General features: G+C 35.9%; 1 protein-coding gene across 1 annotated transcript; it reads left to right on the top strand.

Annotated features, from left to right (window-relative positions):
- The first annotated feature begins 13,555 nt into the window (after positions 1 to 13,555).
- On the top strand, positions 13,556 to 14,026 carry LOC137390350 (uncharacterized). The gene has a single exon (XM_068076684.1). The coding sequence runs from the start codon at positions 13,556 to 13,558 to the stop codon at positions 14,024 to 14,026; it is 471 nt and encodes a 156-aa protein (XP_067932785.1).
- Positions 14,027 to 14,392: the final 366 nt, after the last annotated feature.

A 14,392-nucleotide genomic window follows, 5' to 3' on the forward strand; every position in this document is an offset into this window, starting at 1 on the left:
CTTAAGATTTTCAGATGATGGAAGAGTTGTGATTCCACTTGCTAGAATGATGGTAGCGAGTGTAGTTGTGGTGGTAGTAGGAATTGTACTAGCGAGTGTAGTTGTGGTGGTGGTAGGAATTCTGGATGTGTGTGTAGTTCTGATGGTGGATCGAGTAGTGGAAGTATTAATTGGTGCTGTAAATCTACCATTATTTTCTTCGAAATGTGGATGATGACAAACAAACTTAATAGGCAATGCTCTCCTTCCACAAAACCTTGAACGAGCTGAGTTGCCTACACAATATCTCGCTAACCGTGAAGATGGATTAGCCCATTGAACAACTCGTTCAGTAATTCCCAACCTTTGAATAATTTCATAACTAGCTATACCATAAGTACAATCTGAGGGGTTATGTTCTAATTGAATTATATTTCGTAAAAATTCACCGTTAACCGAAAAAAATCCAAAACTAATAAATAGTATTGGAGAAATTTGAATTATATCATCTAGTTTTCTATAAAGACTCTTCATGTCTTCTCAAAAGAAATTTTTCATAATGAATAAATCATTCGACTTTCCCCTTTCTTATTACTCATCTTTAAAGAATTTTATAACGAAGGGAGATTTAACCGATTCCACGAATAGACACACCCGAACTCGTCCAACATCAGCGTTCATTCAACCGAAACGACATAACACCGTTTACCCCACCGGTCGCCAACCCAACCCCAACCATTCGACGATCGATCGCTCAACTCGTCGACACCCGAACCCCAAACCCATCGCATCGAAACCCGAAACCATCGCCCTCTTCACGTCATCCTTCCCACAATTCCTCTCGACCAGCACCGCATCCTTCCCACAATTCCTCTCAAACTTCATAACCTTAGCTCCCAACACTCACACACCTACCCCCCCAAACTTTCCATCAGACAACACCATTCTCCGAGGTTCTCGGGCTAAAATGTACCCAAAATCTCACTTTAAGTGCAAACGTGTGTAGATCTGCTCTCTACATACTACTCGCGTAATACAACCTGGCTCTATCTCTCGTACTCACATCGGGTAAGGCGATACAAGTCCAGTCACGCAACTCGATTGGCATATATTTTATTTTGTATTTGCTTATGTTGGCTAAAATAGAATTTTAAATCCAGCTACAGATACATTATTATGAATGTTTCAAACACTTCAAATAAGAAAAATTATAAACTTGTCATATTAACTTACTCTAAATGCTGTGTAAACCTTAGAGTACCGACTACCAATTCTACCAGTCTATGGTAATTAGGTCGTCGAGTTAGCTTATTTCATCACGACCTTTGTATCAGCCAAGTTCTAAGTTGCTACACGCACACCAGAAACTAGCTACTAAATACATAAAATAGGCACGCCATCATCTTTGGAAATAATAGCTTCGAATATATGGCTAAACCAACTGCATCCTAAAAAGTCATGTATAGTCTACGTTATTTAGTCATTAGTAAAACCAATTTTTAGAAAAGTTTGCTGGTCCATTCGATTAGTTAATTCAAGTACAAAACAAATGGTTTTATGAGCTGACCAAAATAGTGAACGCAAAACGTCAAGTTCGTTGATATCAATTAACCTGCCAATTCTGCCAAAGGATTACTAAAGCCATTATTGCACCTGGTTGGCGGTTCGTGGACTCACCTGTTTTTACTTAGTAGGGTGGAGCATAAAAGTGTTTAACTTAATATTTGGTCCGTTGGAATTGAGTCGAGCTATTCCAAAGTACCTATCACCAAAGCTCTGATTACACTTCATAAATCCATCTATCAGAGGAAATTTCAGCACAGATGATAGCAGGGATATAATGTATTCAATATGGTCTGCAAATCATGTTTTGCATTATTTTTAGCAATATTATTTTATTATATAATCTTCGCAAAAAGATTTCATCTTGGCATAAAGCTTTTATTAAAATATAAATCAAAGTCGTAGCCACTCACATGGTTTCAGCTCGTACAATAAGACAAATTCATCTACTGCAGCAAACTCAAGCAAAACATCATGGTTTATGCAGCACACATTCAAGTCTCTTTTTTCTATTCATAGCAGTTTCCACACTGACAAAGCTTCTTTGCCGGTGGGACCACATAAACATCCTGCAATCAATAAAACAAATGCAATAAATTTATGTCAGTCATAGATATGTCATTCTAACGCGTATTTGCTGAAAGCTTTCAAATTGGGAGTTGGATAAAATGTGAGTGTAATTTTAAAAATGAATATATTTTTAACAAAAGCATAAGTACGCCAAGCCAACGATTTGAAGCTTTGATTCTGGAAGTTAAAGATGTTCATTGATCAATTTCCTCATTTTCTACAAGTGAGAAGTGAACATCTAAAGTCTGATCATAAATCTAATTTACTAGCCAAAACTACCAAAGAAGATTTGAAGCAAATATAGCTAGGTGAAACGATGAAAAATTATAAAACGGTGATTGGTGGTAGCAAAAAGTTGTAATTCTATTAAATAGTAAATGTGTGCATGAGCACTAATTTTATTACCTTTAGTACATCCATCAATTTAAGCCATTGTATTGCTAGATGTTATGGATTAAAACAAAGCCGTCAAGAGCTCACTGTGCATCCGTATCTTACACGTGCGCACAGGAAATTACATTATAGCCTCAAACAGGGAAATATAATCTGAATGTAAACACAACAGTATATCTATAATAGGAGACTAAGAGTAAAAGATAAATTTACCTCCATTCTCCTATTTTCCTCTGTAACGTAACGCTGCTGACACATGTCAGCTCTAACTATAAGCTGTCTGCCACAAACGTTGACCACTTGAAGCTCAAAAAACTCAGAGTCACTTTCGCAGAAACTGGAAGCATTTTTACAATTTTGTTGTTTATCAATAAAACGTGTCGATTGAGTAGATAATTAAAGTAACGATGTTAATTAATTTAGTAAATATCGATGTCGATGCGATCTAATAATAAAGCAAAATCCCTAAATGTGAGATCACAGACCACGCGTCTCACGAGGGATAACACTTATTATGACCGATATAAAAACTTTGTGCTGATGATTGGCTAATAAAGCGATCTTATATTTATAGCTTGTGGACTCTTTTCAGATGTATCACTCGTTACGTCACGAATGAAGCACCCGCTGAAATCTGAGCTTTTCAAAAGATGGCCTCATTCAAACGCTTATATCTCAGGACAGGGTTAGTCTACAAAGACGAAAATGACATCAAATTGTAGCTGATGTTTAAGCATTTTATTCGTCTTAATTTCATTAAATCGACGTTTTTGACGCAACCAAATCTTTAAACTAATTGTCTCAATGATTGTTGTCCATGGGTCTAAAACATCTGACCTGTAAACAACAGGTTGAGGTTCTATTCTCAGAACAGGCCCCTGGTCAGAAGGACATTCAACCTTCAATTGCTCTTTGCCAAACTCTAGTTTAGTGAGAAGAAATATGAGCGATGCATTCCATACCTGAATTGTGCTGAATATACAATAAGTAGCAGCCATATTGAAATACTCGTCATATGAACTTTCAGATCATTAGATTTCAAACTAGCAAATAATCTTGATAATTAAGTGCATCCCATACATGCACCGCGTAGTCATTGTAACCACCGAATAAGAGATGACCTACAAGAGCCAGAGAGATATGATTACCTCTGCGACTCTCAACCACCAAGTCGACTGAAATGTTGATTGCTTGCCAGGAATTTCCCAAAGTGAAACATGAACTGTAACACACTCCAATTTGGGACACTGAAGTTACGTGTAATGGTTGTCAAAGCCTTATGTCTGGTTATTATACAGTAAAGAATAATTTATTTGTCTCTTATTAAACATGCATATGGCTCATTCAGCTACATCAATCGCGTAGTAGTATTTAAACATAAACATGCGTACCACTTGTTGAGAAGTCTACATAATTGCATCCAAATAAGATACTCTGGTGTTTGAAGCAGCAGATTTCTTGATCTGCTCGCAAGTCGAACATTTTGAGGGTTGCATCATCGGAGCCTGTCGTGAATTCCTTTCCACACGGGTGAAACCGGACCATGTTCACGTCTGACTTATGACCACCGAATGCTTGTATACACTCCCCACTTCTCACATCCCACACCATTGCCATTCCATCAACACTCTGAATGCATTAAATAAAGAAGATCAGTTCAGCCGAATGATTATACATATACTGACTGCATTTACATACCAGAAGCCCTATATAGTCATCGATTTAGTAAAACAAACATAACTAGACATCTCTAAGAAATTACCCCAGAAACAAAGGTGTAGCACCCAGTGGGGGAGATATCGAGGCTTGTGACATCACTCAGATGGCCGACGAAGCTTTGAATTACAGTACAGCGTACATGTGCCACCCCCGTTGCCTGTGAGAATCTCCTCAGATAAAGAAACGAAATTCATGATTTGTGCTTAGAAAATAAAGTATGATATTATAATGCTTTATTATTTATTTTGAGGTGTTGAGTGATGTTCTAAAAAAAATCAATGAGAGTGACCCACCAGAAGCTGAGATATAGCCAGCCAAACACAGGTCTACCAAAAAACATAAGTGTTTTGGTAATCCTCATATTAGCATCAATATATGACATATGAAATCGACTTGTGTGCCATTGGTCAATTAAGCCAACTAATGCGCTCTCCTATAACAATCACAGCATTTTAATTGGTTTAATCCCTGGAAGTATAGACCAATCAAATTGGGCCTAACAATCATTGCTCAGAAAATTCCGAACCAGTCCCTCTGATGTGTAGATTAGTTTTAGCATGAAATAATTACACGCATCCATTATTTCACAATATTTCACTATCTTGCTAGTTCAGCTCAGTTTTGTTGTTCTCCCATTTAGCTTTCCTATTCAGACTCATCTTTAGCGCTGTTCAGATTTTTCTATCTATAGCTATTAAATGAAATCAATTAAATCAATCATCAATCTCGGTTATCATTTGGAATTTTCTACAAATTATATTAATTACATCATTTGTTTTATACACAGTTATATTATTATTTTGTATAATATGCATTATGATTATTATATTAATCGTAAAAAATATTGTCTTAATTTAATCATAAAAAATAATCATAGATGAGATAATAGATAAATATAAGAATCAAATCAAAAGTTATCGTTTTATTTTCTTACAGCAAGAGCAGCACTGTCAAGTTATTCTTTTCAAAATTATGGCTGTAGTGAACTTACAGTCCGTTAATAGTGACGATAATCATGAAAATCAACTAAATGCTGCAGTAGGTACACAGTAGAAAGATGATGAATGAACAAAAATTCACATTCCCATTTCTTATTCTAAACAAACTGGAAATCACGAATATCGTCTAGACTATACACACGCCGTTCGTTGAACAGAAAATCTTCGAAGTATATCCATGGAGATAGAGTTAAAATTTGAGGCACAATAGTCAAAATCCGCTCTTTTGCTTTGAAAAATTATGGCAAGGGGCTGTGGGCAAATGCCTTTATCACACAATGTTTGCTTGGGTTTCCTGAGAGAACAGAGCTAGTCTGTAAATTCTTTACTATCGCGAGAAGCGTTTCACATCTCGTAGCCTAAAACAATCAGTATAAGTAACGGAGGTAGGAGTGCGCAACTCCGGCACATGTCCAATAAGTCAATTTCATACGCCACAATTCTCGAGATTTTCGAAGGGTTTTGACTCTGATTCGTTATTAGGTAGACCTGTGTTTGGCTGGCTATATCTCAGCTTCTGGTGGATCAATCTCTTTGATTCTTTTTTTAGAACATCAGTCAACACCTCAAGATACATAATAAAGTATCATAGTATTCACACTTTCTTTATTCTTTAAAAAGCACCACCTATCAACGCATTTGTGTTACTCAAGACTGTATACACGACGTAACAAAACACTGACCAGGTTGTCAGAGTTGAAAAACTTGCATGTTGAGAGGTAGCTGGAGTGCTTAGAGATAGATTTTTTATTTTTGATAGGGTTTTGGTCTTTTAAACCAACATAGTAGAGGGTACACGGGTTATTCATTCCTCTAGAAAATAGTGACCAAGGTGCACGTATATGAATTTTGTATTCAATTTCATCTCATGAAAATCAACTGATGGTGATGAAGAACAATGCCGAGTAGTTCACGATTAAATGTCAAAAATAGTGCAATAAGACAACTATGTTGCGAGTGGTGTGAACTAACCCACAAGCCACAACACTACCAGAAGGACCATATAGGAAAAGGCCAAGAACCACTTTATACCGGATGATATCACATGTTCCTCTAAATACACAGTGGTAGGTCTACCGGTACAAACAAAAACACCGCTACACTTGTCAAACATGCCCCGGTTGCAAATGTTACAAGACATGACCACTACACTTTTAAAAATTCATCTTTAAATGAATAATCAGTGTATTAGCTTATTAACGCTGTTAAAAATCTTAGCTAAAATCGAACGCTTGGCATAGAAAGCTGGAAATCGTAAAAATCTTCTTCTAGTTATTAAAGACCGGTAAAAGGATGGTATAACCTATAAATTCTATTTTATCTATTTCAAGCTTTTTAAGACTCTTGTACTCAGGTTCTCAGATTGTTAGAGTGTCAGTCATCATTGTAATTTTAGTGTTTTATCTATTTCAAGCTTCATAAGACTCTTGTACTCGGGTTCTCAGATTGTTAGAGTGTCAGTCATCATTATAATTTTAGTGTTGGTCGTGGGTAGGGATATCTTTAGAGATGATTTATCAGTGAACAGTCAAGTGAGGAACTATAGTTTATAGATGACAATTCAACAAAGATAAAGCAAAATGACATGATTGAAGTAGCCAATTTAAATTAATTATGCGGGTTTATCTAAATTTGACTAAAGTTGCATATGGGCGAATGAACAGATAGGAACTTTGAGTAAATAGCGTGTAAAAGCTAGTTCCCATCAGAAAAGTCGTGCGCTCTAGGCCTGCGGTATATACGGTAGTTTTTTTCTCATCAGAAAAGTCTCTTTTCCGCTTTAACTCGCTACAACCCACAAACATATTCCTTTCTCATCTCCACGCTACGAGTACTCGGTTGAGAAAATAATAAAAACCGATTGTTTATTGAGAATTCATAGTGCATCATTTTCATTAGTGGGTTAATTTTTTATCCGAGATGAGGCCACCTGTGCTGGAATATCTTAAAACCAAGTTCAAGGATGCCCTTCCTGACAGAACTAATAGAAGATATTATCCTAAAGACCGTGACATTGCCAATCAAAAGCTCTTTCATGATGTTAGTATTGAATTTAAGTAGTATTCATTCCACAGCTGAGATTATCATTGGATGTTTGCATGGAGCTTTTTTGACAATGCCTAAAAACCACATGATCAATAAATTTTTTTCTGAATGTACTCATGACCAAATTAATTTGTGCTGATAATAACTAAGCCTAATATATGTACGGTGTATGTAGATTTTTACCAGTTACCATCGTCCTTATAGGGGTAGCGGCAGTAACCAAGATAACTGTGCCACTCTGGTAGAAGGCTGGTTAAAGAGACATTAAAGATCAATTCCACTTCGGACTACGTAAGAGGCTCATAGCGCTTTCTGTTTGTGCACCAGACCAGACCAACGTCATCTACTGAAGCGCTATGGTGATGAGCTATGTTGTTTGGATGCAATATATAAGACAACTGTAAGAGTTTACTGTATATCTCTTCTCCGTTGTGGTAAAAACCATTGCTAGCTACTAGATATTACAGTCATATAAGTCAGTCTTCTACCTAGTAAGTTTTGAAGTGGGTTGATCATGTGGGTAACTGATCGTATTAAAGTCTTGTTTCTTCTGATGGTTCACATTGTCTAGAGCCAAATTTCCACCTTTATTGCAGCATCTCAATGACGCCACTCCATTTTGTGATGAAATGTACTTGTGCCAAAATTAATATCTCACTACACGCACGCTAGTTGTACATCTTCAACAATGAAGAAGGCTTTTCAATTTTGCACAGGTTGCTGCTACATCCGTAACAATTGATGAGACTCGAGGAGCTATTCAGGAAGCTTTGAGTATAATTGTAAAGATATGGAATCCAGTATGGTCGCCGAAATCCTGGATCATAGATTACGCTCAGGCAGCGACGTCTGCTCTTAAACACCTCTTTCCAGGTAATAACCTTTTTTTAATGCATCTCTAAACTATAATGACTCAGCTAAAAGGAATAAGCTTAGTGATAGGTGTATGAGTATGGTATGCAGATTGTCAAGATATGCATGTACTGCATATGTACTTTTAGAAGAATGTCTAGTTGCGCTGATTTTTAGAAAAATGGTACATCAGGCTGTCAGTGTTGTGGCATATACTATTGTAGGTCTGAAACTCACTAATGTGCCATCACACTTCATAAACCAATATCAAAAAATGATCAAGTAAATAATAAAATGACTTAAATGAATACATTTCAAGCTTCCGATATATGCTCTTGAGTTCTACTGTGTGCATTCCATCTTGAGCAGGCCTGGGACAGACAGTTGAAAAGAAGAGAAAATCAAATCGGAGAAGAATAACGGCAGATCATACTCGCATCACCAAGGAAAATTGCAGAGTCTAGGTTTGCCTCCTCATGTCCTATGTACACAATAAATCTGTATCTAATAAAATAGCAGTGTATTAAATTCAGGCTCATGTCCCATGTACTTTTTGTGTAAAAGTATACAAGAGTTGATTCTAGTGCATCTAGTTGTTTTTTTCATATTTCAGAACGGAGCTGTATGTGTCATCAAAGGCAGTTTTAGAAGGGTCTGACTGGTGGGCAAATTCCATATTCCAATTCCAATTCCATAAATTCCCTCAAGATACAAGAGTACTTCCTAAACCAGTGGATGAGTGAGGATATGCCCAAGGTAGAATTATATAAAAAATTGAAAATTCACATCAGCTTTTTGTATCAGTAATTGACAGTATAATTAATGTTTCTGTATTTTAATTAATAGTATAATTGAAATGTTTCAAAAGGCTTTGAGTATGCACCGCTTTTTATTGAATTTTCTGTCCACATACAATATAACATAATCCGTTGAGATCCTTTGGGTCTAAGACAATGTTGAGGAATAGTTTTCATACAGACAAGCTCAACGAATTATTTTGATCTGAAGTTTATATCAGTTTCTTTATGTATTCTTGTAGAGGTGGGTGGAGTGTTATAGGCGTGATAGATTCCTGTTTAGTGTACGTACCAACAGCGGCATCAAACACATCAACAAACGTTTCAAGCAGAACTTTTCACACTACAAGACCAACAACGGTCTCACCATGGTGCTCCACATAATCGTGACTCACTTCACACCCTTTCTCTTCAACAGGTACTATGCTCAAATTAAATTTGATTGGTGCTACATTAAAATTTCTATCATTGGCTTTTCTATCATGCTGTTAGCAAGTCAACCTATGTTCATTTTAGATATTCTGCATATGTTGAAGGCCTCAGACAACATCGATTTGGGCTCGCCTGCGGAGAGGTGATATCGTGTGGCAGTTGCAATTAGTGGTTTCACCGCCGGTGCATAATTATGAAACACGCAGATTTTGACCCTTTCATTGGTGCTGTGGATCATGAATGGTGATGTAGAAGGTGTGATCCTTTAGGTTAAGTTTTTTATTTACATACATGAAGCATGATTTACGTTATGGCATATGTATAAAGATATATCCACTTGTTCTATATACAGTAGTCATGATGAAGTTATAAATCTGTTTGTGTCAACAGGTATTGTTTCTGTTTATATTTTGTAACATCTCATTTGTGTGATAAGGGAGGTGCTTTTTTCTCTTTCCATCATGGCTGATAAGCACCAGAGGCCATCAGCATGGTACAATTAATACTTTTTATGTTGTTCTAGTGTACATATGTTGAGAGATATGCCAATACTTAATTATAGATTTATTCATATTTTAATTTATTTCAAGCTTTTCTGTGAGTGAGGTAGTGAATGAGCCCCTCTTCATATCTAAAACAATGTGAATATAACACATATCTTGTGTCAGTTACGCTGGCCTAGCATGCATATTCTATTTCTAAGTAATTGATTTCACATATATATTATATATACATGTATATAAATATATATAAAAATATATATTTATATATGGAAAATATATATATATAAATATATATATATATAAAAATATAAATATATATATAAAAATATATATATATATATAAAAATATATATATATTTATATAAATATATATATATATATAAATATATATATATATATATACTTTGTGTCATCTTTCAAGGATCCAATGATTCATATGCTATTAAGCACCTAAACTGAAAAACCTAGTGTAATATCACTAAATAAAAACAGAAAGCTGATCAATCGCGCTTGCTATACATGCAATAAAATATGTAACTCAAGACTCAATGCTAGCCTGCGTAAGCCTGATTGACCATTATATATATATACATGTATGTGTATATACATTTAAACTTGTAAGCAACCACAGTCTCAGAGCATACCGGCATTGAGTAGGACAGTAAAGCTCTCGTCTGGCTGCTTGACCACATACTTCACAGTGTGTCTCAGCTCATTCTTTTACGTATTTTTGGAGATCACCTGAATTGCTGAATGTACATACAGTATACATCGTAATGAAGTAGCCACTGTCTGTAAGCTGTAAATAAACAGCATGAGTATTGTAATAGAATTTCAGGAAGTAATACCAGTATTTGGTTCCGACTGCTACTAAGAAATATCTAGGCCTACTGCATATCTACTGACCCATGCCATCTTGTTTTAAAGGATGATGCTGACAAGAAAGAAGGCACAAAGTACAGCTGCAGTTGTTTCAAGTAAATTAGTAATGGTGCGCACGGTATAAATATGATACACTCTACTCAATTTTAGCTAGTAATAATATTATTCCTTGCTTTTGGTTAGGCCTGTGATAATTATCGATTGACTGAGATTTAAGCTGAACTTCCATCTTAATAACTCTATAGGCAGTCACAATCAACAGTTTTTCATCTCACTCAACCTCTCATACAACAAATGACAATATTAACCGAGAGATAAAGGAGTGGGGATTTGGGATATTAACTCAAATATTTCATAATAAATGATTCCTTTGGTAAATAGGCCTAATAAACAAGAACCCAAAAAACCAGCCCATCACGGAAGGAGAGCACAAAGTTCAATAACAATTGTTGCTAAACTTTGAGTTCTTTTTCTGGGATGTACTAGCCTGTACACAAGCCAAACAGGAGTTTATATACAGGCTAGTGATGCACAGGATGTTGTGGTCAGTTCATCAATTTACAACAAGACTTCACTCAGCAACTACTAACCTCAGCTTGAGCTAGAAGCAAAATAATTGATGATGCACTATTTCAAATAGATCATGGTTATTTATTATTCTCTCAAACTACACGCAAGATAGGATGGCAACATAAAAAAGCGGGTTGTTGCGAGTGAACACTCGCAACAACCCGTTTTATTATTTCTAAGCACTCACCACGTCTTCACTAGCTTGAAGCAGGAAGAAGAATGCTCTCCAATTCGTCCTTGTATATATATATATATATATATATATATATATATATATATATATATATATATATATATATATATATATATATATATATATATATATATATATATATATATATACTTAAGGACCTCAATACGCTGAAAAAACTACAATAAGCTGTGAAAGCTGCATAATCTTGCAAGCTTGTGTGAGACTTTTCCTTCTAAAGCTTAGCTTTCTTCCTTAACCTAAGTTCCTGTAACGTTGTCAAGTACGCGAGAGACGCCTGCATATACAACAGCGAGACTTTTATTGTGAGAACGGATTTCTTTCTCTACCGTATATACCGCATGCCTATAGGGCGCATGACTTTTCTGATGGGAACTAGCTTTTACTTTGAGTAAACGTGTGCAGGAGGTTAAGGGTTCATCAAGCGCTGTTTCCTTGTGAAACAGTTTATATTTTTTGTCACGCTTGCACGGGAGCGAGAGGAAAAGTCAGTGATAAGCAAAAATGAATTATTGGTGCTGCAATTATGTGCCCGGTCAGCTGCTCTTCCAACTAGAAAACTTCTAACTAGACAACTAGCTAGACTAGTAGAAAGCAAGTCTCAATAGAGATATATAGTTATGGGCTCATTCCAGTTATCGACTCATTGCCATCGCACCAACCTGGTAGACATTGCTAAGCATTTCAGTCTATAGTGTAATGCTTTGTTTTTATCAATATGAACAATATTATATTGCTATGAAAATAGTGAGAAAGTCTGCCGAGTTTAATATTACTTTAACTTCTTCTATGGATTTATCAAAATTGTTTAAACCTTACAAAAATAGCACATGTAGAATTATTTTTCAATTGCGTAAAAGAGCCAAAGACATTTAATTAGAAACATGCTTTCAAGTTAAGTTTTTTTAGCATTTGGTGCTAAACCATAAGACTTTGAGCCTCAAAAGGAATTGTTCATGTGACAGGAATCTTTTCTTGTACCCCTTGAAATAACATTATAAGAATTTTATCTCAAGGGGACTGAGACCAATATGGTAATTTTCAAAGGATTCAACGACTGAAAGTCATATTATGAATTCAAATACTAGAAGTCATATTCTTTTTTTATCCAAAACTCCATCTGTCTAATAATATTTTAAATAAAAATAAACAACCAGGAAGCTGATGACTACAAAACTTAGCTATAAATAATATCAAAAAAAGGTGTCTGGTGTTGCAAAATCATACGCAATCTGAGCAAATAAAATGTGTTTAAAATTCTGTCAGCTGTCTTTTCATTTCAAATTATTCATCGGTATAAAAGTTATCCCTCCAAAGGAAAGACAATTTCCATAGAATATATGAAAATGTCACAGTAGTGCAAAACCTTGGCTTCTCATTACAGTGAAAACTCACTTTAACTTTGCTGAGGATAGTCTTCGAATTTGTTCACAATTAATTTTTCTTTCACTCAGGGTCTAAATGAAAATTTTTTTGGAAACTTCAACACCAAGTAGTTATTATTTTGTAGCAAATTAAACAATTCTCTATTATATATAGCTGTTTAAAAATGTGCTGTTCCATCACATCCACTGCCTAAGGTGAATTGTTTCAATATAAACTGCTTGGTAGATAAACCAGCTGTCAGTCTAGATGAGGGGTAGGGCATCTGCAGCTCGCAGGCCGCATGCGGCCTGCGAGACGCTTTAATGTGGCCAGCGTTCATTAGTTGTAACCGATTAAATATTTTCTTGAGATGACCTTGCCAGCATTTGGCATTCATATCAACGTCGTGCTCATGCAGCCTTCTAATATCATAATTTTCTATTTGTGACCTAACAAACGTTATAACTAACCTTGCCTTCTTTTCTCGCCTAGCTTCGCTTGCTGGGCCAATGCTGTCTCACTGTCTGGGCACACACGGCATGTATGCCCATACACACATATTGAAATCACAATCGCATGGGCATCAAGCTAGTGCAACACAATATGCAAACTGCATTTAGTTACTGAGCACGTCGCAATATTTTTGAAATTGCCATTGAATTTAGAGTTTGCAAAATGGCTTCGGCTAAAAAGAGAAGCATAGTTGATGAAGGCAGAATGTTCAACAAGGATTGGGAAAAGCCTGTCTGTCTTGTTTGTGGCAAACATGTAGCAGCAATGAAAAAGTCAAATTTTCAGTGCCATGGTGATTCCTGCAACGGTAATCTTAAAAAGTTGACAAAGCAGGCTCGACATGATAAGATTGACGTTCTTAAGAGGGGTTTGAATGCCCAGCAAACTGCTTTGAAAAGTTATTGCAAGACCGATAATGGTATTATTCACATGAGTTATGAAATTAGCGAACTAATTGCCAAAAAGCTGAAACCGCACATAGAAGGAGAATTTGTAAATGAATGTATTGTTGTAGCTGCTAAGTTGATGGCACCAAAGAAAGTCGCTGTTTTTGAAAAAGTATGTCTGTCGAGAAGAACAGTCCACCAGCATTCACCAACAAAACTTGTGTGCAAAGTCACTTCAACTGCGTAGCATCATGTCAACAGTGATCAAGTGCGTCTACTTTATCAAAAGCAGAGTTCTAAACAGCCGCCTATTTCAAAAATTAATGGAAGACTTGAATGTGGATCTCCACAATCTTATTTACTATCATTGAACTGAGTGATAATTGATGGTTATGTGATCTCACATTTACGGTTGCTACTAGGAAACATTTGTCAGAACTCAATATAAAGTTGCAGGGCCTTAACCAGCCGTTGAACTCCATGTTTGCAACTGTGAAATCGTTTGAAACAACATTACAGCTGTGAAAAGTACAACTTGAAAATAATAACACCACACACTTTCCATCCTTACAAGAACAAAACCATCTACCACAACGAAATAGGCTCTTGATTG

Source organism: Watersipora subatra, chromosome 3 (assembly GCF_963576615.1).
Source record: "Watersipora subatra chromosome 3, tzWatSuba1.1, whole genome shotgun sequence".
Classification (NCBI taxonomy): Eukaryota; Metazoa; Bryozoa; class Gymnolaemata; order Cheilostomatida; family Watersiporidae; genus Watersipora; species Watersipora subatra.